Source organism: Salmo trutta, chromosome 3 (genome assembly GCF_901001165.1).
Source record: "Salmo trutta chromosome 3, fSalTru1.1, whole genome shotgun sequence".
In the NCBI taxonomy this organism is placed as follows: Eukaryota; Metazoa; Chordata; class Actinopteri; order Salmoniformes; family Salmonidae; genus Salmo; species Salmo trutta.
In genome coordinates, this window is record NC_042959.1 from 49,897,287 (window position 1) to 49,921,842 (window position 24,556).

The 24,556-nt window shown below is 43.9% G+C and overlaps 1 protein-coding gene across 1 annotated transcript in view; it reads right to left on the reverse strand.

Moving 5' to 3' along the window:
* Nucleotides 1-2,754: 2,754 nt before the first annotated feature.
* LOC115177066 (sodium/hydrogen exchanger 1-like) overlaps nucleotides 2,755-24,556 on the reverse strand; it is a 37,903-nt gene continuing 16,101 nt past the window's right edge. Inside the window, exons 2-12 of the mRNA XM_029737548.1 lie at nucleotides 19,830-20,293; nucleotides 18,272-18,522; nucleotides 14,377-14,594; nucleotides 13,431-13,633; nucleotides 11,050-11,139; nucleotides 8,924-8,994; nucleotides 7,834-8,010; nucleotides 7,418-7,541; nucleotides 6,758-6,859; nucleotides 5,607-5,688; nucleotides 2,755-4,409 (exon numbers count right to left, since the gene is read on the reverse strand). Coding sequence (XP_029593408.1) covers nucleotides 4,096-4,409; nucleotides 5,607-5,688; nucleotides 6,758-6,859; nucleotides 7,418-7,541; nucleotides 7,834-8,010; nucleotides 8,924-8,994; nucleotides 11,050-11,139; nucleotides 13,431-13,633; nucleotides 14,377-14,594; nucleotides 18,272-18,522; nucleotides 19,830-20,293 — 2,096 coding nt within the window. The 3' untranslated portion in view covers nucleotides 2,755-4,095. The remainder of the gene's footprint in view (nucleotides 4,410-5,606; nucleotides 5,689-6,757; nucleotides 6,860-7,417; nucleotides 7,542-7,833; nucleotides 8,011-8,923; nucleotides 8,995-11,049; nucleotides 11,140-13,430; nucleotides 13,634-14,376; nucleotides 14,595-18,271; nucleotides 18,523-19,829; nucleotides 20,294-24,556) is intronic.

Sequence of the window (24,556 nt, forward strand, 5' to 3'; positions counted from 1 at the left end):
TTGCATGTTGCATTTATATTTTTGTTCAGTAGAAATTTAAAGATCTGTCTTCTAAACACTATTGATAACAGTAGTTCCTCCTTTCCAGCAGGAAACCATTGATGGTCTTTAAGTGGTGGCCAAATAAAAGAGGGATGGGGAAGCTTTGAAGTCAACTGCTCTTCTGCTAGCACTTACAGTACAAGGCTCAGAAAATGGGCCTCAGAAACAGTTTCCAGGGCTCGTTTCCAAGCTAAAGTTGACTTTCTCTGGTTTCCCTTATATAACCTGTTTCGGAAACCTTGTAAATGTCATGTTTAAACTACACTACATTTCTGTGTCGTTTAAATAGCCATACAATGGAGAGAAAAATCAGCCAGGGAAGTATTAAATGTCAATCATCCTGTAAAGCTTCATTTTAAACCCCTATCTCATCAATAAGACCTTGTCCTCGTCAAACTCTGAAGCAGCCTGTCCTTCACATCAAGCTCTGACATTTCAACACCTAATTCAATTTGTTTTCATGAAGGAGGCGAGGTGCTTTAATCTATTTCACCTTCCTGGACTCAACCTACAACTACCCTCCACTGCAATGCCCATGTGGGTGAATGGGGACATGACAGGGGTGACCTGCTGGAAAGGAGAACAACGCACACACGCACGCACGTGCGCGGTGTAGTACTGTGTGCGCGTGTGGCGATGGTTTATTAGTAGCACACCATTACATCGTCACCTGGTCCTCATGTTTCCACCTCTACTGTAACCTCAGTAACCACCGTGCTGACAGTAATAGGTGCTGAGAAAACAGGAGATGAGAGTAAACAAATACACTAAGCACCTCCCGCTCTCTCCTCCCTCCTCCCCTAAGCTGTAAGGAGACTCCGCTCTCTCCTCCCTCCTCCCCTAAGCTGTAAGGAGACCCCTCTCTCTCCTCCCTCCTCCCCTAAGCTGTAAGGAGACCCCTCTCTCTCCTCCCTCCTCCCCTAAGCTGTAAGGAGACCGCTCTCTCGCTCTCTGGGCGTAAAGTGATAGCACACAGAGGTCAGAGAGGGACACGGGTCATTCTAACACCAAGGTGACAGCCAGCAAACTAGGCCACGGTCTTGGACATCTTAGGCTTCTCTAGTTGAGATAGTTACAGACTCCAGCTAAAGCTGTCACTCATGTTACAAATCTAAGATGGTTATACAGTAGGTGGGATGAGGGGTTGCTACGCTATTGAATCAATGTTAGGTGCAATATACTTTGCACCTAAAAGTGGTCGAATGTCCCGTTGAGATGAACAACAGTAATCACATTGACAATATAGCTAACAACCTTTTCAAATCTAAATCAAATCAATTATTCAATTGTTCCTATTGATCCTAAGGCTTTGTGTAGAAAAGAGAAGCAATGTACTGTATACATAATACCTATACAACTATATACTGTACATGACAAGGTTTTCATAGTTTTATACAAACCCTAGATTAGCCGTACGCTGTTGTGCGAGCAGAATAGGTGTTGGCTCTTGCGTTCGGATGTGAATTTGCTTACAACTAGCTAGCGCACTGCCCATGACGGTTATAGACCTCAGTGTTAGCAGAGGAGCGATGACCTCTTCGTTTGCATTGACAAGATTACATCATGGCATTTGCTTTAAAGGGCATTTTTCAATTAAACGGTTATAATCAATATATCGCTATACACATGTTATACCAATATACTGCATTGAACTGCTACTTTTGCCCATGCCTGTATCTCCAGGCCAGCATTATAAATAACATGCAAACCTCATCGGCCATTTGGTGCTCGCACATGTGACCAAGCGTCTGCGTAGCCAAGCGCTAAAATAGAACTCGGTTCCATTAGTCGCACTGCAAGTCCCCTCCTTATTGGATATCAGGAAGATACAAACCCACGCGAAAGCTTCAAAGACAAACGAGGAGAGATTAACTAAAGATAACGAACTTAAAAACTAACTAGGTTTCCCTTTTTACCTGTGGATTAATCGTCGGAGTAGAGAAGCACGATTTTGTATGACTCCGGGTCAAAATTCTACAAAGAACCAGCTAATAAAAGGACCGTATGCAGGTCAGGTAACATAACAACCCAATGTCCATCTCCATGGACAAACTAGCTAGCAACAGCTAGCTGGCTAAATGTCTATGAATGTTTCATGTGTGTTTCGACCTGCCCCAAATTAACATAGTTGGTTTTGATATTTTAACCTGCGTGTTTGTGTCTGTTGTGGATTGACAAAATCAACATGCATGCGATGATGGACGCGTAAATATATATTCTGGGCCATTGAGGTGGTTAGACGATAAAGATCCGTTCAGTCCACCCACACCTCATATCCTTTACAGTGATGCCTAAAACCCCAAATGCCTATTGAACACTAGATTTTCAAAAGGGGAGTGCTAAAAACCAATGGGGAACGTTAAACTGGCAACTAGGTCTTCTAAAAATGTCAAAAATACTTGATTTGAATAAAGTGCAAGAGAGAAAAAATCAAGAAATCAGACCCATAAGATGTAAGATGAATTGTAAGATGCGACTACCGACAAGATAATATGGAGAAAACACCACAAAATGGTTCTGAAATGGCCCATACGAGAGCATTTTCTTAAAGGGAACTTGTAACATATCCTCCTGAGACCCAACAATTCATTTTTGTCCACTCTCTTTGACATGCCACTGTGTTAAGTCCTGTTGTACCTGAGAGGACATTCTAGGTTTTTCAATGATCTCACATGAGTGGGGGTGTGACCTGGATAACTTTCTCTTCCTGGATTTTCAAAATGGCTGCCAACACAATTAGCATGTGTTGTGGTAAGAAGGTAAGTGTGTGTATTTGTGGAATTATAATTTTTGTGAGTTTGATATTCAAATTCCTTCTAGTAAATATCTTAGAAAGAATTTGGAGGGTTTTCAGAGTAGTGTAATTTTTTCACATTAAATAAGAGCTAAAGAAGAGCTTGTTAATAAATGCCCTCTGTAGTAGACATCAGGATGTGACAACTATGTTTACCTACTGTACCCATTTACCGTAATATACATTTTTCATATTTACTATCAACCGTTTCTTTATGTCCACTACAGTGCACATAAAATGATTTACAAAGACAAATTTGTAAATCATTTTAACTCAAAACAGTTTTTTTGGCTGGGTGTCAGGAGGATAACAGTATTTGGTGTGATTTTAGGGATTGGCTTATATAGGGGAGTTAAGTCCATTCAAGATCAACAAATCTCTTGGTGTTGCATCACAATCCTTCATTTATGTCAATTATCTTATACTGCACAGCATACACATCTCAGCGATGCTGCCGATGTTGTATGTTCGATTAAAATAGAGCGGCGACGCTTGAAACGGCGATGCCGGGTTTGCATGTCAACATTTCCAAGTCTGCGCTTGACACATTCCTTAGCCTTAGGGTCTCCATAGGCGAGGTGGTGAAGAAAGAGGTCCATCGAGTTTAGCACAGTGAAAACATTACATCCAGCGTGAAGTACATCCAGTGTACAGCACTGCGTACACCAAGTAGAACCCTGACCAACTGAATGACAAACGATGACAAAAGACAACCACATAAACAAGTCTCATATCAACCCTGAAATTAAAAGGTTCATTGTGTGATACAATGCACCTAGTGAAAAGGGGTTTACTCTAACTGTCTGACAAAAGAAATGAGGCTAACTTTTCTTGAAAGTAGAAGAACGATCGTAAACGTTATGAAAACAAAAATGTCTGTGACTAAACCAGTCCAAACATTTGGTAACGCATAGTTATGTTCCCCCGTCTCTCGAGCTAATTCCCACCAAGCCCAAGATCACCCAAGGTGGCGACTGCCTTCCTATCACCTAAAAAATGAAAAAAGAGCAATGACAACTATTGAAAAAAAGATGGCTATTTAGTCTCCTTTTCTCTTTTGGTTCATAAAACAAGTTATGTCCTTTCTTAACAGTTTTGGCTTTATTGGTTCCTCAACCAATGGTATAGCAAACTCAAATGAGGTGGTGGTGGAGTGAGAGGAGGTGGACCTTTCCCCTGTTGTGCCCCGCTCATGGGGAGGAGCTGCTGCAACCAGGCCCCTCCCTATTCCTCACAATGGGAGGAGCTGGTTGTTTTTTTTAGGGAAGGAATGGTTCATCCTCCTCGTCCTCATTACTAGGGCCCGGGTCACTCAGACACCTCATCAGCCCTGGGTTCTTGTTGCCCCCCTCTTCCTCTCCCTTCTCCCCTTTCCCGGCCGACTTCATCATCAGGCCTTGGTCCTCATCCCGGTCGGCCCTCTCCCTCTGACCCAGGCCCTGGCCCTTGGCACCCTCCTTAGAGAACTCGTTCAGCATGTTGACAGAGTCCGGGGACTGGGGGGAGGCTAGGTCCACCTGGATGGTGGGGACGCCGTCTGAAGATGCCTTGATGTTGTAGAAGGCGTTGGGGTCTGCGTGGGGCAGGCAAGGAAAGAGTTAGCGGACGGTACATTACTCCAAACAGGGGAGGCCAACCCAAGGGCACGTTGAGTAGGCAAACGTTGTGTAATGTCGCAGATAGAAATGTCATGAATAGAGCTTACTTGATTCCTATTCTACATGGTAAGTGTACAGTTGTTCCATATAATATCTTTATTTCTGAACGTTCCACCGCGTCATGGCATGGCTTGTTTAGTAGAAGCAGGTGTGCTAGTGCTGAGCTGGCCTAGAACAGCAGCTCACACACTGTGCCTCTCTACGACTAGGGTTGGCCAACCCTGACTAGAACAAATACGTAAACAGTTCCCCGAACAAAAATAGACATACAATACACATTCACAAAAAGACTCACATTACTCATTAAAAAAACAAAAAAAACAACACAATCATGAACAGACAATTACACCACAACGGTGGCGCCGCATCATTCCGTAACCTGATCATGTCAATCGCATGAAAAAAAAAATGTATGCTAGAATCATACGTATTGCATTTACAAATGGAAGCAAGCAACATTTACATGCATATACAGTAAGTTTGTAGCCGAGGCCATTGGTCACCACAGCCTTCTACACTCACTAGAACTGTACTACATACCTGGAATTACTTTGGCCCCTCCCTTCTCAGCTTTGAAACCCCTGCCTACAATGAAACCAAGCGCAATGCTGCTTTATATGCCAACTTACACATGCAAACATATTTCCAGTCGAAATACAATAAAAAAAGGTGGAGTAGCCTACTGTATAAGAGCGTAATATAATAATGCATTCTGCAGATAGCATCATTGCCAGCCCTTAAACATTAGAAACTGTACAATCTTGCAGAACTAAGTATACTACGTGTGAAGTAAACGGGTTCCTTTCGACATCAAAATACATCAAAATGTATTTTTCAAGTGATAAAGTGCAAAGGTGTCCAAAAGGTCTGCGACGGAACAAGTTTGCTTCCATCTTTCCTGTTGCTTCAAAAGGAACCTTACAACAAGTGTTGGTTCACACTACTAAGCCAAGCCAAGCTAGCCTGGTTACACATCCACCATAGTTCCTGGAACCATGCTGGAAAGGACCACTTGAAAAGAAATATCAGCGCCAGACCAGTAACGGTAGAGGTTGGCACGATGGTGTAAGAGGGGAGTGTCAGAGTGTGATGTGGGTGTAGGATGGACTCACCTGAAGCCAGTCTGGCTCTGCACATGGTGGGGGAGTCGGGAATTGTGCCTGGGACTGTGAGGTAGTTACTCATCTCTGTCATCTGTTCACAGGCACACACAAGCAACCCTTTAAATATACAAGGGTTGTGGGTTCGATTCCCGCATCAGACACACGTAGTGAATACTGTACGCCGGTGACTGCCAGTCACTTTAGATTAAAGCGTAGTGCCATACAGCCATATTACTTACGATACGTTGTCCATTTTAATGGAAATTATTTAGTGAGGTCAACTATACAGAAAGAAATGCATTACAGCAATACATCCAAACGCTAGATAGGCCTAAACCAAATCAATACAACACAATATGACTGCCAATATCATAAAGCCCAACCAAGACACATCTTGAAGACAAAAGTGCCATTAAAGTTTGACAGGTCAGTAAATTGTGTTTACCGGTCTGTCAGGATCAGCATTTTCCTCATACAGTGCCCTTTAAAAGGTTATTCAATCAAAATGTTACTTCATTTCCAAAATAAACAATTCTGCTAGGATCTGCAGAGTCCTCAGTCTACAGTGCCCTTTTTAAAATCAAACAGTCCTATTTACTTCCATTTTCATTACATAATTAGAGACTGATTAAATGCATGTTGGCCATCGGGCCACAAGGCTGCATAAATGAATCAGGAACTGATTGTGTCAGGCAAATTAATTGAGTGTGGGGGACACACACACAGACTAAATCCATCATAGTTAGGCTAAATTAATGTGCTTGTTTTAAAGAAAGTTTACTACTGTGAGTAGTGAGAGAACTTTGAGTCTGGTTGTCTGTTGAAGTTCTCTCTATGTCTGGGGGAGCATGGCTTCCAAAACGGACTTTGCTACATTTCATCGTTTCACCCAGAAGAACAGATGTTTTGACCAGATCGAAAGAGCAGCGTTTGACCACGTGGGCTTCCATCCTTAATCCACCCTATTTCAGAGAGTAGGCTGTTTGGACCGGTTACTTTTGGGAGGACTGCATGTATCCGTCTATTTATGTATCGTTTGCCCATGAGGGGATAAATATAGTTCTATTGAATTAGTAGAATTCCAGACTAAGTGAGCACAACAATGGTGAACGCAGCGTTCAATCTGGTTTAACCAGGCTAGGAGAGTCTGCAGGTCTTACCTTCTTTTCTAGCTCGATCAACCTCTGCTTCTTCAGGATGAAGTCGTTCCATCCGTCCTCGAAGGGATCGGCCACTAGAGTGTGTCTGTTGTAGGAGCGCAGCTGGAGGGAGAGACAACACACTAAACTCACACTATGGGACAAGAATGCTATTGAGCTAGGACCACATAATAATAATAACAATAATACACTTTTCAGGCACCAGAGTGGATCTGTTGTAGGAGTGCAGCTGGGAGGAAGGAGAAACAAAACACATTCATTCAACTCACACCACGGGACAGGGAGGTCTAGTCTAGGACCACACAGCAACAATGCACACTTGTATTCATAACGATACGGGCTCACGACTACTTCAGTACTTTAATCTTAAGAGATTTTACGTTTGACAATACTAATGAGGACATGACAAACGAAGCAATGCATGTAAAATGTATGCAAGCATGACTAAGTCGCTATGGATAAAAGGTTCTGCTAAATGGCATATATTATATCATGTTAAATTGTCTTCTCTTTACTAACAGAGTGAGCATCTGAATTCCTACATTACTAGCCGAGAGGAACCCCCCCCCAAAATGGATCTGAGATCAGCTTTGCAGTTGCCCTCCTGATGTTACCCCTCAGATTAGCAGAGGGTAAATCTGATCCTGGATCAGCGCTCACCCTCTGGCGGGTCTTCTGCAGGTTACTCCTGAGGATCTTCCTGATCTCCTCCTCACGGCCCTTGGTGAACTGAGGCAGGGCCCGCTCTGCTACAGGAGGCGGCAGCTTCTTGGGCTGGATGTTCCTGGGAGAGAGGACGGAGAAAAACAGACATGTTGACTGCGGCTCTGTGGATAACTATGGTTGTTGTTGGCCATTACCAAGCTCTTAACTCACTTAGCAATTACTTCCTGTAACACCCACGAGAAAGATTCAGGCACATTTCTCCCATACCAGTTATTTACAGGAAGTAATTGATAGTTAGACCTCTTGACTTTCAAACCTCTGGCGCTCGCAGACAATGTGGAAATGGCTTTTAAGTGTAGCGCTGGTGAGCTTAAAAGGAGCTGGAGGAGGAACGAGGGCGGAGCACTTACTGCATGGAGACCTGCGAGGGCACTGCGGAGGGCAGCTTGACGCCCCCGCCGCTCTCCACCAGCTCGATGGCCTGCTTGAACTCCATCTTGTGGTAGAAGGCGATGAGCTGCGGCTCCTTGTAGCGTTCGCCCGCTATCAGGCACTTCTTTATGTACTTCTTGTTGAAGCGGTTTAGCCTGAAGGGGAGAGAGGGAGAGATGAGAAAACAAGTCAACCTTTGAGTCCTTTTATCCAATTGCCTCCATGTCTTGTTCCCGCCATATTACACAGCCATTACCAGCCTCATTAAAACCTTATAAAGGTTAATTGATGAAAAGCTCTTGAATAAGAGTAGAGCACACACACACAACATTGGGAGACCGTGTTGTCACTGGCAGGAACACACACTGTGAAAACGGACCGCTATAGGATGAGCCCAGCGTTTTCATCCTAATGTTCTAAAAGGAGGGACTCTACACCAGTGAGATCGATCCAGTTAGACGTCGTGTTGTCTCGACGCTCTAAAGTCTGTTCGGAACTGGATCTGAAGGTGAAATATATGACAACTGCCGGGTGATAAATCGGCTTGCAGAGATGTCTGAGCAAATCTTCTACATGGTTCTCTTGAGAGAATAACTGCCACATAGAACACCCATGGGCTGTTCAAAAGCCATACTGTTGTGGGTAAATACTGCATAGGGAAGGAAAACGCACAAAATGATTGAGGTTCACTCGGTTAGGAATGGCGATGCTTTATGATTCCCATCACATTAATGGATTCGGTAAGGTTTCATTTGAAGGAAAAACCCATCTGTTCTGAAAGATAATCCACTTAAGGTGCTAGCTGTTACTGCCAACGCCCGAAGGATCGCAGCGTCACCGCCACGTTTACGGAGTTAGCCTTAGGATCTTTCTTGACACTGTTAAAACTGAGGACACTGTTAAAACTGAGAACACAAGTCAAACCAAAGGAAATAGACTGTGTACTAGAAAGGTGTCACGTTAAGGATCTTAACTTGAGTAAGAGGTAATCAAATGTTTTTATACGGTGAAAATATAATATACAGCGCTTGTCACCGTGACCCTTTAAGTCCACCCTTTGCTACCTACTTGTCTTTCCAGTGGTGATGGCCGTAGTGTCCACAGATGTCCTCAATGCCAGTCAGCAGATGGTCCAGGAACTACGGGGAGAAAACAACGTTTACGTCTAAATATTGTATCTACGCTAACCAACAAGAGGGACAGATATTTGAAATGTTTTTTTTTTTTTTTTTAAAGGGAAGTAAAAAGTGTAACCAAGCCTAATCTGTTACTACTTTTTCCTGTCTCTTTTACATAGTCCAGAGAGGTATATTTTCACATCATACAGGCCACCATTTTGTCATTTTTTGGATTGAGTAGCCTAAGTAGCCTTTTCTCCATGGAGATTCTCCCACTTGCAACAGTGATTGGCCACAATCTGGCCAATAGAGAGAGCATTAGGTCTAGATGATGTCCATCAAGTTCACAGATTGAAGCAGAGAAATAGGAACTGGCAGATGACATTCAGTTGGTGGTCAATTTTGTTCCTGTATTTTGATTATGGCCACTGCTGTGACAGTTCTGCACAGGGACAGTTTGACATGCAGAGTTGCTATGGGAACAAGCAGTTTGGTCGTGCCACTGAATTTATTTTAAATTTGCATCGAAATCGACACGCATAGCAATATTCTAGGGCAGCAAAGGGATTTTCTTGACAGTAGTTTCTGCATCAGTTCTATCTCTGGTCGAAGAAAACGTTCCCATTTCTCACAATAGTACTTTATAATGAAAGCCTCAGGCAAGGTGACACACAGTACGTCAGGGTCAGCCCCAGGTGCCAATTAGTCAAGAGATTCTTGAGTAGCCTTCCCTGTAGCTCAGTTGGTAGAGCATGGTGTTTGCAACACCAGGGTTGTGGGTTCGATTCCCACGGGGGGCCAGCACAGAAAAAAAAAAAAAGTATGATATGTATGAAATTGTATGAAATGTATGCATTCACTACTGTAAGTCGCTCTGGATAAGAGCGTCTGCTAAATGACTAAAATGTAAATGTAAATGTAAAACAACTGCAGCCTCAAATATCCATTCATCGAACAACCTACTGACCAATTTGTGAGACCACAAACCTAATGGTTCAGACACTAAAACCCGGAGGGACTCCTCCTGGCTCTAAGATGCCCTCATCCACTCCCGGTGCCCTCCAGGAGTCCTACTTTACATCACAATTACAATGGGGAAGAAGCTATAAGCTGGTAACCGGGGCGTCTAGCCAAGAGCGCCGGTGACTCATCGCTACTCGGTGCACCAGAGAGCCAACAGAGCCCCGTAGAGACACACTGTGTGCGTGTACAGTATGTGCCGTGACATTATTCTGTGGCTATTATTAGCAACAGTAGCTACCGAGAGACGGTGTGCCGTGCTGCTCAGCGGTCACTCGAGGGCAGAGAGAGAATGACCAGTAGCACCAGAGGAAGCCAGGCCTAAGCAGGGGGATTAAACTTGCCAATCTGGCAACCAGGGTGGATGAGTTGGTGGAGACAGTGGAGAATGAGAGGATGGTCTATTGGGAGCCATGGAAACAATACAAGAAGTTTAATTAGTCCGAGTTTAGAGGAAGCAGGGGAATGCTGCTTTCCATTATTAAAACCCCAGCAAGGCAATGTCAGCAAGACTAAATACATTAGCAGAAGATAATTCCATTAATGGCCAGTACGGGGGAAGCGCAGAGCAATATTTGACACTCAACATGTAATGACAGTACTGTAGTCTGGACAGATACTGCATTTGAAAGTCAAAATGGACATCCCTCAGATTGAAATAACCAAATCGTTCATTTAACCACAGCCATTAATGCAATAGCCCGTTTTAAAAACGGCAAGCCGGTTAAATAATTACGGTGAACAAGACCAGCCTTGCACTGTAGCTTCAGTGAGTTTCTTGCTCTTGAGCTGCAAATGTCATAACCTGACCCAGGGCCTTGTTGGGCCTGTATTTATAAACTGTCTCAGAGTAGCAGTGCAGATCTAGGATCAGTTCTGCCATTTAGATCATAAAATATCAGCACTCTTACCATGAGCCGCTTTATGAATACGGGCCCAGAGCTCGTATTTCCCCAGGAGGAAATGAACTTGTCTGATGGGTGGTCCGGCTACAGAGGAGGGGTTAGAGAAGGAGAGGCCAGGATGTGAGGGGGTTGGTGATGGTTAAAAGGTTACCTGGGTGTGGATCTCCTCATTGATGGAGCGCTTGGCCTCCTGCTTCTTCTTCACGGCCAACAGGTCCACCAGGGGTTTGATAGTCATGCCCTGAATAGGGGAGGAGGAGAAGAGAGAAAGAGAAGAAAGGTACAATTTGAGATCCTAAAGAACAAATGATAAAAGTCCATCTTTAAATACTACGCGACACCAGCGACCCGAGAGAAGCCTGCAAATGTCCATTTCAATACCTTTCATTCGTGTGCATGTTCGTTTCCTCAGTCACTGCACAGAGAAGCACTGGCTATGGGCAGATGCACACATTCACACTATGAGGCGATTTGCGATCTAATACATATTGATTAGGCCGTACCAAATCTAAAACATGTCACGCACACACACAAGTCAGGGTCGCCCCGAGCCTTTTTTCTCTTATAGTGTGTCAGGAGTTGCTAAAAACCTTTCCTCTTGACTCGAAGCAGCAGCTCAGGTGGAAATAAAATGCTAAAATGCATCCAATGTCCTCTCAAACAATTTAGCAGTCAAGCGACATTTGCATTTAAATGAGATGTGCTGGGAAACGGTACTATCAGTGCTGGTTAATATACCACTTGGCATACTGGTTCAAGCAATCTCTTGTATCCTGTTCCAGTGTGTGTGTGTGTGTGTGTCTGTCCATTCCAGTGTGTGTGTGTGTGTGTGTGTGTGTGTGTGTGTGTGTGTGTGTGTGTGTGTGTCTGTCCGTTCCAGTGTGTGTGTGTGTGTGTGTGTGTCTGTCCGTTCCAGTGTGTGTGTGTCTGTCTGTTCCAGTGTGTGTGTGTCTGTCCGTTCCAGTGTGTGTGTGTGTGTGTGTGTGTGTGTGTCTGTCCGTTCCAGTGTGTGTGTCTGTCCGTTCCAGTGTGTGTGTGTGTCTGTCCATTCCAGTGTGTGTGTGTCTGTCCATTCCAGTGTGTGTGTGTGTGTGTCTGTCCGTTCCAGTGTGTGTGTGTGTGTGTCTGTCCGTTCCAGTGTGTGTGTGTGTGTGTGTCTGTCCGTTCCAGTGTGTGTGTGTGTGTGTCTGTCTGTCCATTCCAGTGTGTGTGTGTGTGTGTCTGTCTGTCCATTCCAGTGTGTGTGTGTGTGTGTCTGTCTGTCCATTCCAGTGTGTGTGTGTGTGTGTGTCCGTTCCAGTGTGTGTGTCCGTTCCAGTGTGTGTGTGTGTGTGTGTGTGTGTGTGTGTGTCCGTTCCAGTGTGTGTGTGTGTGTGTGTGTCTGTCTGTCCGTTCCAGTGTGTGTGTGTCTGTCCGTTCCAGTGTGTGTGTGTGTGTGTGTGTGTAGGCTTTAGACTTAATCTCCTTGTGAGAGAGAACGATACGTTATCTGGTTAACTATTAGACCCTGAGTGGATGACAACAGATTCTGGCCCTTAAATAATAGCCCTGCCAGCACCATGCACGCACACACCCAATCCAAACACATGCATAGAAAAACGTAATGATGCTAGCTAGCTAGCACGCACACACACACACTCCAAACACATGCATAGAAAAACTTATGGATGCTAGCTAGCTAGCACGCACACACACACACTCCAAACACATGCATAGAAAAACGTATGGATGCTAGCTAGCTAGCTAGCTAGCACGCACACACTCCAAACACACACATGCATGCACTTACACATTCTAACACCACTCACACACACCTTCCTACTGCAGCAATCGCACAACTGCAGGTGAAACCCCCACCTAGTCTACAGCTAAAAACATCCCAGACTGCCAGCACTGAGTAAAAAAAATGAATAAGTAATTTACTGAGGACATTTATTTCATAAAAGGCTTATAGAAGGCTTTATTTTAGTAGCTGCCATTTTGGGGATACTCTGCTAGATGACGAGCATCCTAGAACTTCAGCATACATCAACAGCTTCACTGTAAGATGAGTTTGCTCAGCAGGACTGGGGAATATCTGACGCATGGAGCTTCAAACGGACTGTGTGTGTGTGTGTGTGTGCGCGCTTCAAAGTAGTAGCTGCAGTGACATTTTGTCACACCAGCAGTGCAATGGGTTCAAACAAACATTGAAAACCATTGAACACTTTAGGCCTTAAAATATACTAGGGACAAGAGAGCAACAGCACAATTTAGTAGCAAAGCAACCTATTTTGACCCCAAAGCAACTTCCTATATTTAGTGTTCACTCAGTGACACATTTGATTTGATAGTCTTTTTAAACTTTCCATAATTTCAATCTGAAGACATAAGCAGAATTAGAGGGTTGCTAGCCAGGTACCAGCTCTTTTTGTGCCATCTTGCCAACTCCTATGGTGATTGGCGTGACAACTGTGGTGATTGGCGTGACAAGGTGCCTAGATAGCCTGGTCCCAGATCTGATTTGTGCTAATGGACTGGCCCAGTACCCACCTGTACAAACACGGTGAAGAAGATTTCGGTAATGATGGCGGTGAGGAACATGGTCCTCATGGGGAAGTGGTCCTTGTCTAGCAGGTAGCCCAGGGAGAAGGCAATGGCCCCTCGCAGGCCACCGTAGGCCACAATGAACTGGTCCTTGGTGGTCAGCTTGACGATGCGGAACTTGTTGATGATAAAGGTAAGGCCCACCACGCCTGGGGGAGAGAGAGAGAGAGCGCACAGAAGTGAGTCAACCTTCAAGGCCTTTTATCTGATTGACTCCATGTTTGCGCCCCCCTTACACACAGCCAATACCAGCCTCATTAGAACCTAAGAACGGTCAAGGATCCACTTTCCAAATTGACCAAAAGCTTCTGAGAAAGAGGAGTAGAGCCCACAAACTACATTGGAGACATTGGAACACACATTGTGAAACTAGCAGATTGTAAGAATCAGAAACTATAGGATGTTTGGTGAGAATAGAGAATGGTCAATGGGGATCAAGTGCAATGTCAAGTCACTAGGTTTCAAACTGGCAAGTAAAGTCAGATGGAGGTCTGCATTGAATCTATCTATAACTGCAGAAATGGCATAATACTTGAAAGAAATATTCATGCTTCCTTTTTTAGGGACGTGTATCTGACGAGTCTGTTGACATCTGGGCTTCCTCGATGTGAAGACCAAGTGGAGGTCACAAGGGGCACTTCCTCTAATAGTTGCCTCATTACCTAACTGAAATGTAGTGACTGGTATTTCAGTCTGGCTCCAAGAATAACTATCCCTTGTCAAATTGAGAATGTAAAAAAATCTGTATCGCATCATCTACTGAAACAACTTGATCAAATGATGACAAACTATGAGAAAGGTAGGCCTGTCACGTCATTTCTCTCACTATCTTTTGGAATCTGATGTAGAGACTGGTACAGTACCGCGAAGAAGGTATCAGTGTCCGACTCACCAATGACTCGTGACACCAGACAAAGGATGACGGTGACGGAGACAAAGGTCCAGTTCCAGGCGTGCGGCCCGGCCACCGTGGCCACGCCCAGGAAGATGAAGATGAGGGTCTCGCTCACGCTGCTCCACATCTTCAGGAAGTACTTGACGGTGGTGTGGGACTTGTGGGATATGTTGGCCTCCACGTAGGGACGCATCACCGCGCCACACGCAATCAGCCTGGTGAGAGAGAGAGAGAGAGAGACACACATGGGAAGATTATAAATGGAGTTCTCTAAGAAAGAAACCTATTCTTGTCTGACAACGTCCCATCATTTAATGTCTATTCTGAATTGTAGCATCTTAGAACGAAAACTCCGGACACAGAAGTACGCTTTAGTATTTTCATTGGAACTTAATGATTCATTTACTGGCTGCACCTACCAGAGGTTCCCTGAGCAAAGAAATATGGCAGACATTTAAAGGGCTACGGATATAAGGAAGCAAACTCTATATTGTAACATAAGCATTTTGCTACACCCGCTCGCTATAAGACGTGCTGAAGTGTGTACGTGACCAATACATTGTGATTGGATTTGATATTGATGCAATATAGTGATGGGGGGGGGATTGTTAAAGTTACACATCGCAACATTATTTTTGGACGATATTATATCGATATTTGACTCCAAGTATCGATTTCTGTTACTGTAGGTAGCATTAGATGGCGCTAGTCAATTGTACTTGAACCAAATGGTGAGTTTTTAGAACTTATATTTCCCTGACTGTTCAAAACTAGTTCTCATGCCCGCCCTTTTTTTATTTAACCTTTATTTAACTAGGCAAGTCAGTTAAGAACAAATTCTTATTTACAATGACCACCTACCAAAAGGCAAAAGGCCTCGTACGGGGACAGGGGCCTGGGATTTTAAAAAATTATACAAAATAAATATAGGACAAAACACATATCACAACAAGAGAGACAACACTACATAAAGAGAGACCTAAGACAACATAGCAAGGCAGCAACACATGACAACAGCACAACATAAGAACAACATGGTAGCAGCACAAAACATGGTACAAACATTACTGGGCACAGACAACAGCACAAAGTGCAAGAAGGTAGATACAGCAATACATTACACAAAGCAGCCACAACTGTCAGTAAGAGTGTACATGATTGAGTCTTTGAATGAAGAGATTGAGATAAAACTGTCCAGTTTGAGTGTTTTGTTGCAGCTCGTTCCAGTCGCTAGCTGCAGCGAACTGAAGAGGAGCGACCCAGGGATGTGTGTGCTTTGGGGACCTTTAACAGAATGTGACTGTCAGAACGGGTGTTGTATGTGGAGGATGAGGGCTGCAGTAGATATCTCAGATAGGGGGGAGTGAGGCCTAAGAGGGTTATATAAATAAGCATCGACCAGTGGGTCTTGTGACGGGTATACAGAGATGACCAGTCTCGTCTCTCTGCAGCAGACATTTAGTGAGCAATATGTTTGGAACATCCAATTGCCGTATCGAAACGCAATACATATAGAATTGTGAGAATCGCAATACATATCTTATCGGCACTTAAGTATCGTGATAATATCGTATGGTGATAATATCGTATGGTGATAATATCGTATGGTGATAATATCATATCGTGATAATATCGTATGGTGATAATATCGTATGGTGATAATATCGTATGGTGATAATATCATATCGTGATAATATCATATCGTGATAATATCGTATGGTGATAATATCGTATCGTGATAATATCATATCGTGATAATATCGTATGGTGATAATATCGTATCGTGATAATATCATATCGTGAGGTCCCTGGCAATTCCCAGCCCTAATACAATCCTGCCATCTATTGGTAAGCATAATACTTAACATAACTATACCAGGGACAACATTTATAAGCATGTTATTATTGATAAATCAGAGTGCTACAACCCCGCCTGGAAAGCGCCCTCCATTCACCTTTTATGGTAACAAACACCCTAATTTGCGGTATGATTTGGAAATGTTGGAACTGGGCCATGACAGTTTCTAAAAGAAAGCGCAATGGCACATGTGATCACATTTCTGTAGAGGTGTGGGCAGAGTGTTTGAATCTTTTGCAGTGCCAAACACTGGCCTATGCACAAGATGACTTGTGCATAGGTTGTACATGATTGTGTTTCTATCTCCTGTCTTGGTATAGGCTCAGATTATATAGGCTATGATGTCGCACTCCTATCGCACAGCACTGTAGCCTGCACACTGTCAAACAGACTACCGGTCTATTTACTTTCGAGCACGCTTTGCTATTGAATGAGCAACTGATAAACGGTAGTCTACCATTTGTTGTGTAGCAGGAATAAACCTGTCATGTCAGAAGAGGAGAGACATGTCCTGCCATAGAAAAATGACTTAGGCCTATATAACAAAATAAATATGTTAAGACTACACGATGCTATGCGATCGCCTTGCCAACGGCAAATGTATCCGTTTCATCATTAGGCCTACGTTTGACGGTTTTCTACTAGCCTACAATTATTATTATAATTCCTGTGCATCAAACACTTCCTTTTCCTATACAATTAATCAACCACTAGAAGTTGTGCATAAGCATGGTCTGAGCTGTACGAGGTGAAACGCACACTTTCCCGCAAAGGGAAAACTCTCTACTTTTGATAAATGTGTAAATATAGGCTACATTACATTCAGGATAAAGCTCATGACAAAGTTATAGCCTAGTACTTCATTGACATGGCATAGAAAGTAGTCACATCAATTAAACAGGTCAACAACAACAAACGATACTGTATATAACAGAAGAAGTATTTCACGTACAGTAGAGCCATTGCAACAAGGATACAGTTTGTTTTGGAAACTGTGGCATAAGAGCTTATGAAACAAGGGCTCCATTTCCTCAGCTTGTTCCATGAGTTAACCAATGACTCACTGTGATTGGACGTATGGATCCCGAGTGTCTAGCGTGAGTCAACCCTCCTCAGTGACTTTAAGGGCAGCCATCTACCTCATTCCCTTACATAACACACTGCTGTTTGTCCACCATTTCCGCCCAATTTCACTCCGGGGCGAGAGCTCATGTACAAGCAGTGGATAAAAAGCACTATATACTAATCCAAATGCTCTTTACGATGGAAGGAACGGACGGACTGCCAACAGGCCTGGGAACAGACTGTCCTACAGTCCTACCATTGCTCCTGTAAAACCCGCCAACAGGAAACTCAATTCATCAGCAGCACCTATGTTTATGATCCATATTCCACCACCTTTTATAAAAAGCAGGAGACGAAAGTGGAAGAGAGGAGAGGAAGGGAGATGGGCCAGAGGTGTGACGAGGCTGTAAATTGAGCGTTGTGTATCCCTGCTCTGGGCTGCACATCCGTTGGCCTGTCACGACATGTAGGTGAGTTATTGCCGTTTTGATAGAACTCGTAGAACTGTCCTTGACTGGGACAGACCCAGTTACATTGTATTTATTTGACCATTTAGTCATGAACATTGCTAAGAAGCTAAGAATCTAATTCAGTGTACACTTATGAGTGAGATCTTTTTCCACGGAAATGTAGAAGATAATGCACGAATAATACATTGGCATACTTTTTCTTTAGCTAAACACAGAATCAATGGTGTTGCTGGACCAGCCGGACAGGTTTGAAAGGTCACGCATCACAGCCACTCTGTCAATGCATTATAAACACTAAACCTCCACTTAGCCTCAGCCTAACCATAACTCTCACGGAAACCTTTTTTTATTATCAACAATATCTATGATTCATGACAGAGAGAAACTCAAAAAACCTTGGCCACTAGGAAGATTGTGTGTGTGAGTGAGTGAGTGAGTCTGTCTGTCTGTCTGTCTGGCTTGTCTGTGAGTGTGTGCGTACCCCTCACCCCTTACTTACGCCATAATTCCAGACAGGTGGAACATCTCGGCCGAGAGGTAAGCCATGTAGCTGTAAACGAACACGAAGAGGGGCTCGATGACACGGGTGTGCGAGGTGAACCGGGAGGTGAAGGCCGCCAGGATACCGTAGATGGCGCCCACGGCGATGCCGCCCAGCGACACAATCAGGAAGCAGATGACCCCGAGGACCACGTCCATCGGCGTTACCTCACCTGCGCCAGAGTACTCCTCAAACAGGTGGTATAAGACCTAGAGAGGAGGGGGGGGGAGAGAGAGAGACCATCGAGACATGGCTCAAGTGTACAGAGAATAACAGAGCCCATGCCCGAGTGCTCCTCAAACAGGTAGTATAAGACCTAGGGAGAATGGAGGGGGTTTGACACTTTAGAGCCTACAATCGAAAATAAACCTGTTTGGATTCCGTTGGTAAAAGCATGGTGCTAGCACCCCAGGGTCATGGGTTTGATACCCGCTGGGGCCACAAACGCATACACTCCCTGTACTGTGGATAAAAGTGTCTGCTGAGAGGCATGTAAACCAGTGATATTATGTGGTCTAACGTTCTGGTATAGTCACTACAGGAAAGATAAACGTTTGCGTAATCTCTCGTGGACAGACGCACGTAATAAATGGTATCATAGCGTCTGTCAGGCTGTGGGATGCGACAACTAACAGGGAACTTTTTTCCGGGGCCCTGATAACTTGGCCAAACTATTTGAAGTGAACTGGTCCCATCAACAAGACAGCCAGTGTGTGGGTATAAAAAGAAGAGCATAAATATAGCAACAGGAACCGTTGTGCCTCATAATATATGCCACACAGCACACGACTTTATCCAAAGCAACTTACAGTAGTGTATTTTTAATAGGCCTATGTGATGCCTCCTTCACGCAAGGATGCAGCTAGCAAAATAAAAAAACTTCTAAATGTTTTTTTTACACTTTATATTTTCAATGACCAACCCATAAGAGAGAGATGGTCCATCTCACAACTGTTTCAACAGAGGAAAGAGAAGGAAGCCGTGAGAGAAGATAATTGAAAATAAATTAGGGCACTGGGGGCCCACTAAACTGGGTCAGCTTTCGTACAAAGGTCACAAATCACCAAAACCTAACCAACCAATCCCTGGCGAGGAGCTAAATGTTAGCTCGAAGGTATGAAGTCAATTTCCAGTGACAGAAGTATGGTGGGATTTTCCTAAAGGACTAGGCCTAATTCAAATCGGGCTAATTTGGTACTAGGCTATTCTGATTTCTTGTGCCAGTCCAAACCAATATCCTGCCCACAGAAACAAGAACACAATCACAGGCCAACTAACAACTGAGTCCTCTTCATATGGAGGATGTATGTAGCCTACTTCTGAAAATATAGTTTGGTTTTATTATATTGTACTGCATAGCATAGTGCTGTATAGTAATGTACTGCATGGCATTATCTTTTTGGGGGGATGACCCTGATGTGATTGTACTGTAATTCATTCATTGACTGTCTAGAATTGCATTGTACTGTATTGCCCTAAGTAACACTAAATACCACCCCATCCACCACTCACTCACCACAGTGACGGCATCATTGAGCAGCGACTCTCCGAACACCAGAATGTGCAGCAGCTCGTTGATGTGGATCTCCTCAAACACAGCCAGCACGGCCACCGGGTCCACGGCCGAGATGATGCTCCCGAACAGCAGGCAGGGCAGCAGCTCCACCTGGCTCAGGTACGTGCCCTCGATCTGGCACACGGCGTAGAGGAGACCCCCTACGAAGAAGGCGTTCCACAGGGTGCCAACCACGGCGAACATCAGGATGGTGCCGATGTTCTCCATGAAGGGCCGGATGGGCAGGAAGTAGCCCGCATCCAGGATGATCGGGGGGAGGAGGCACAGGAAGAAGAGGTTGGAGTCCAGCACGGGGGGTACATCCTCGCCCGCCAGCTTGATGAGGCCACCGACCAGGAGGCCCACCACAATGAGCAGACAGGACTCGGGCACGATGCTGGACAGCCGCGGGATCAGGTGGAACCCTGAGGGAGGGATAGGGTGATTAGATGCATTGTTCTCGTTCATTGTTCTCATGGTTTACACTTTCTAGGCGACATCTCGAATGTACCAGTCACATGAAACTTCAAACTCATTGAAGATAAGAACCAGAAAACAATCACCAGTGACTCACTGAACACGTTTGAGTTAAAAGCCCCACCAAATGCATATTCCGTTTCTAAGTGAACAACCACATTCATAGTGCTTAGTAAGGTCCAGATACTGCCCAATTCAAACGGATGAAATGTATCAACTAGTCGTATTAATTACCTCTGAAAAAAGAAATCAGTATTCAGAATAAGCTTAGTTTATAAGTGGAACAGAAGCTAATTTAACATGGCAGTACTTGATTTCACATGTGCAATTTCAACAGTCCAGAATATGTCTTGGCCTCGTAGATATGGCTTGTAGGTGAGAATGCACAGGGGAAACAAACTTGATAGCTGTCCAGAATCTGCAAGTCAAAACAACCCTGAACATAAAACACACAACAAATAAAAGGGACAAAGAACCAGGAACAGAACACGAGAAGGGTCTGCTGCATACCACACACCCACAGTAAATCACATGCATTTCCTCAAAAGTGGAAATGGATATGCAAAACAAAATTCCTCATAATCAAAGAGAAACCATTCACAGACAATAGGCCACACCCACTCCCATAGTGATCATATGACATCATCACCAAGGAAAACTTGACTGAAAAAGGTTCACTTCAACTTGACGTTAACTAGGCCTAAATGTAACAGAAAATTAGACAGGATGTCCCAACAGTACTTTTTCTGATGGTTTATTACTTATTTCCCTCATTAAAATGCAAATCAATTTATAACATTTTTGACATGCGTTTTCTGGATTGTTGTTGTTGTTATTCTGTCTCTCACTGTTCAAATAAACCTACCATTAAAATTATAGACTGATCATTTCTTTGTCAGTGGGAAAACGTACAAAATCAGCAGGGGGATCAAATACTTTTTTCCCTCACTGTAGGCAAGCCTAGTGCCAGGGCCCAGTGTTTCAAAACTTTGTATCTTGATGAGAATGAAAAGAAATCCTAAAACATAATTCAACTTTAGCATTATGGGGTATTGTGTGTAGGCCATTGACACAACCTCAATTTAATCAATTTTAAATTCAGGCTGTAACACAACAAAATGTGGAAAAAGTCAAGGAGGTGCGAATACTTTCTGAAGGCACTGACTACAGTCAATTTAACATAATGAACCTTTGGTTTTCAGATGTAAGAATGTTTTTTTTTTTTTTGGTTGTAGGGCCTTTCACCTTTCTAAATCCACAGTGAATCCAACCTTCCAGTGGGATAGAGATAATTCAGATTTTCAGCTTCAAAACTACACTCCTAGGGAAAAAAAGTGATTTCTAGAACCTTCCTCGGCTGTCCCCATAAGAGAACCCTTTGAAGAACCCTTTTTGGTTCCAGGTAGGAACCAGGTACGTGCCCTCTTCACGACTGTCGATATATGGTGCATCCCTAATTTCATTAGAAGAAAAATCCCTGATATTAAAGTGTGGGATGGCACGTTGGCAGCCCTTCAGCGAGGGTAGCGGTGGCACATTGGCAGCACCACCTGGTCAGGCTAGGACAGAGAATAAAAAAAATATTATTTCACCTTTATTTAACCAGGTAAGCTAGTTGAGAACAAGTTCTCATTTACAACTGCGACCTTGCCAAGATAAAGCACAGCAGTGCGACACAAACAACAACGCAGAGTTACACATGGAATAAACAAGCGTACAGTCAATAACACAATGGAAAGGAGATGAAAGGCAGGCAAGAAGGCAGGTAAACTTCTCTTCTCCAACACTCACTCCTCACACACTGAGTATAGTAAATAAGCATGTCATCATTAGCAAATCAGACAGTTACATAACGATCAGGGTCCTTCTCGCTGTCAGAGGTTTTCAAGGATAAGTGGTCAGGAGAGGAATGTGTGAAAAAGAGCAAGCGTTTACGGTGGGAAACAGTAGAGTCCGTGAATTATAAAATAATGAACATTGGCAATGTATGAGCAGATGATGCCTTCACTTAGCTTGAATGCGCTCAGCAAACTGCAATCTCCTGGGTTTACAGGGCATCTGATGTTTTTCATCAACTCAGTCAGCTGGAAGGCAACATTTTAAGTTTTGGACACACACTCTTTCACGGGCTAAACAAGGCCATCTCTATGGAGTCCAGAACACTGCCACACAAAGCTGCTGTTTTAAAAGTACTACAGTGCTAGCTCCGAGGAATTCCAGTGACAAACGGCCCAGAGAGGCCTAATCTTCCCATAAAGAGATGCGTGGTGCTTGGGGCACTCTTCTCCTTTCAACTGGCTTCGTAAGGAAACTGGCACCCTTCCACAATTTATTGGAAGCATCTTCACCATGTGGGCGAACAAAGGAGTTAAGATAACACTGACTGCTTGAAGGATACTACAAAAGGCTCAGGCTAGATTTGAGCATCACTCGTTTGAGAGCTTGACGTGTACCATTCTCACTCCGAGACCTGTGTTTAAGCATGATCTTTTGGAGCCAACTAGTGCTCTCAAATCGTATCCTGATGTCAACAGCAGATGGGAGTTGTATTCATAATATTGCTAACTTAGCTAGCTAACATACATTTTGGGAAAAGTTATATTAAGTGGCTAACTAGATGGCTAGTGTTAACAACATTTGGTGTTCAATGAGAGAGCTAGTTAACCAGCTGAGCTAACAAGCAATGTAACAAAAGTATAATTTTGGATTTGAAAAATCCTCCACCAACAGGCTCAGCATTTCAGGAATCACAGTAGAAAGTACTCTTGATGGACCATTCAATTATTAAGCCATTTAAACTATTCATTTTTTAAAGAAAACTCACTGGCTATCATGCAATTTAAGTGTGAGTTTGTCCGAAGGTGTTGGACTCGACGACAGTTGCTATCCATCGGAGCACTGCGATTGGTTGCACAAAATTCTGGGATGGGGCTTAGCAAAGGGTCAATTGTACTCCTCTGACAGGCTAATTATTCCACCCACTCAATAGAATAGATTACATAGAACAAGGTTGCCTAGGAACCCCACAACAGTGATTTATGCCAAACTACTTCTGAGGAGCTGTCCGAATGCCTCAGTCACTTCCAGGCTATTATGGTAATTATTATTATTATGGTAATCAGGCTGTTGTGTCATCAGCAAACTTGATGATTGAGTTGGAGACGTGCATGGCCACACAGTCATGGATGAACAGGGTATACGGGAGGGGACTGAGCACGCACCCCTTTGGGGCCCCCATGTTGAGAATCAGCGCGACAGAGGTTTTGTTGCCTACCGTCAGGAAGTCTACGACCCAGTTACACAAGGAGGGGTTCAGACCCAAGGCCCTGAGCTTAGTGATGAGCTTGGAGGGCACTATTGTGTTAAAAACTCGCTGGAGGTAATGCAGTCGGCATTTGATGGCGAGGTATTCCAGATTGGGAGAACAAAAGGACTTGAGTTCCTGTAAGTTAGCCCAATCATACTCCTCCACCTCTGTGTTTCCCAGAGAGTTCTTTGTTCCTGTCCGCGCGATGAACGGAGAACCCCTCTGGTTGTATGGACAGGGACAATCTATTCAGAGAGAGCCACGATTCCGTAAAACAGAGTATGTTACAGTCCCTTATGTCTTTCTGGAGGGAGATCCTCACCCATGAGCTCATCTATTTTATTGTCCAGGGACTGAATGTTAGCGAGTAATATACTCAGAAGTGGTGGGTGGCATGCCCACCTCCTGAAATTGACTAGGATCACACTTCTCTGGAGGTGACATTTAGGAGTATCACCCGGGATGAATGGGGCTGCCTCGGGCAGTTCAAACAAAGGATCCAGGTTGAATGTCTGGTGAATGACAGTAGGTAATAGTACTAGAAACGTTCTGAGCAAATAATGTAAGAAATAATACCAACACAAATACTGCACAGTTGGCTAGGAGCTAGAAACTGGGTGACCATGTCTGTCGAAGCCATCTTGTACCACACCCTTCAACATGAGAGCAACCACAACCAACGGAAAAATCTGGCACTAGTACATAAGAGCTTGTTGGACGTGTTGCCAGCTGAAAGAGAAGTACAAACAATATTGTAACTTTGGAGTTAGAGCTGACTGACAAGAATATCTTTGCTATCAAACGAGGCATGCTTGTTACAAATTAGGCCTCTAGGGACTAATGCTCTAGATTTCTGAGGGGAGGAAGGAATAATGCACTTAAGCCTATCACAAACTGTTACGCC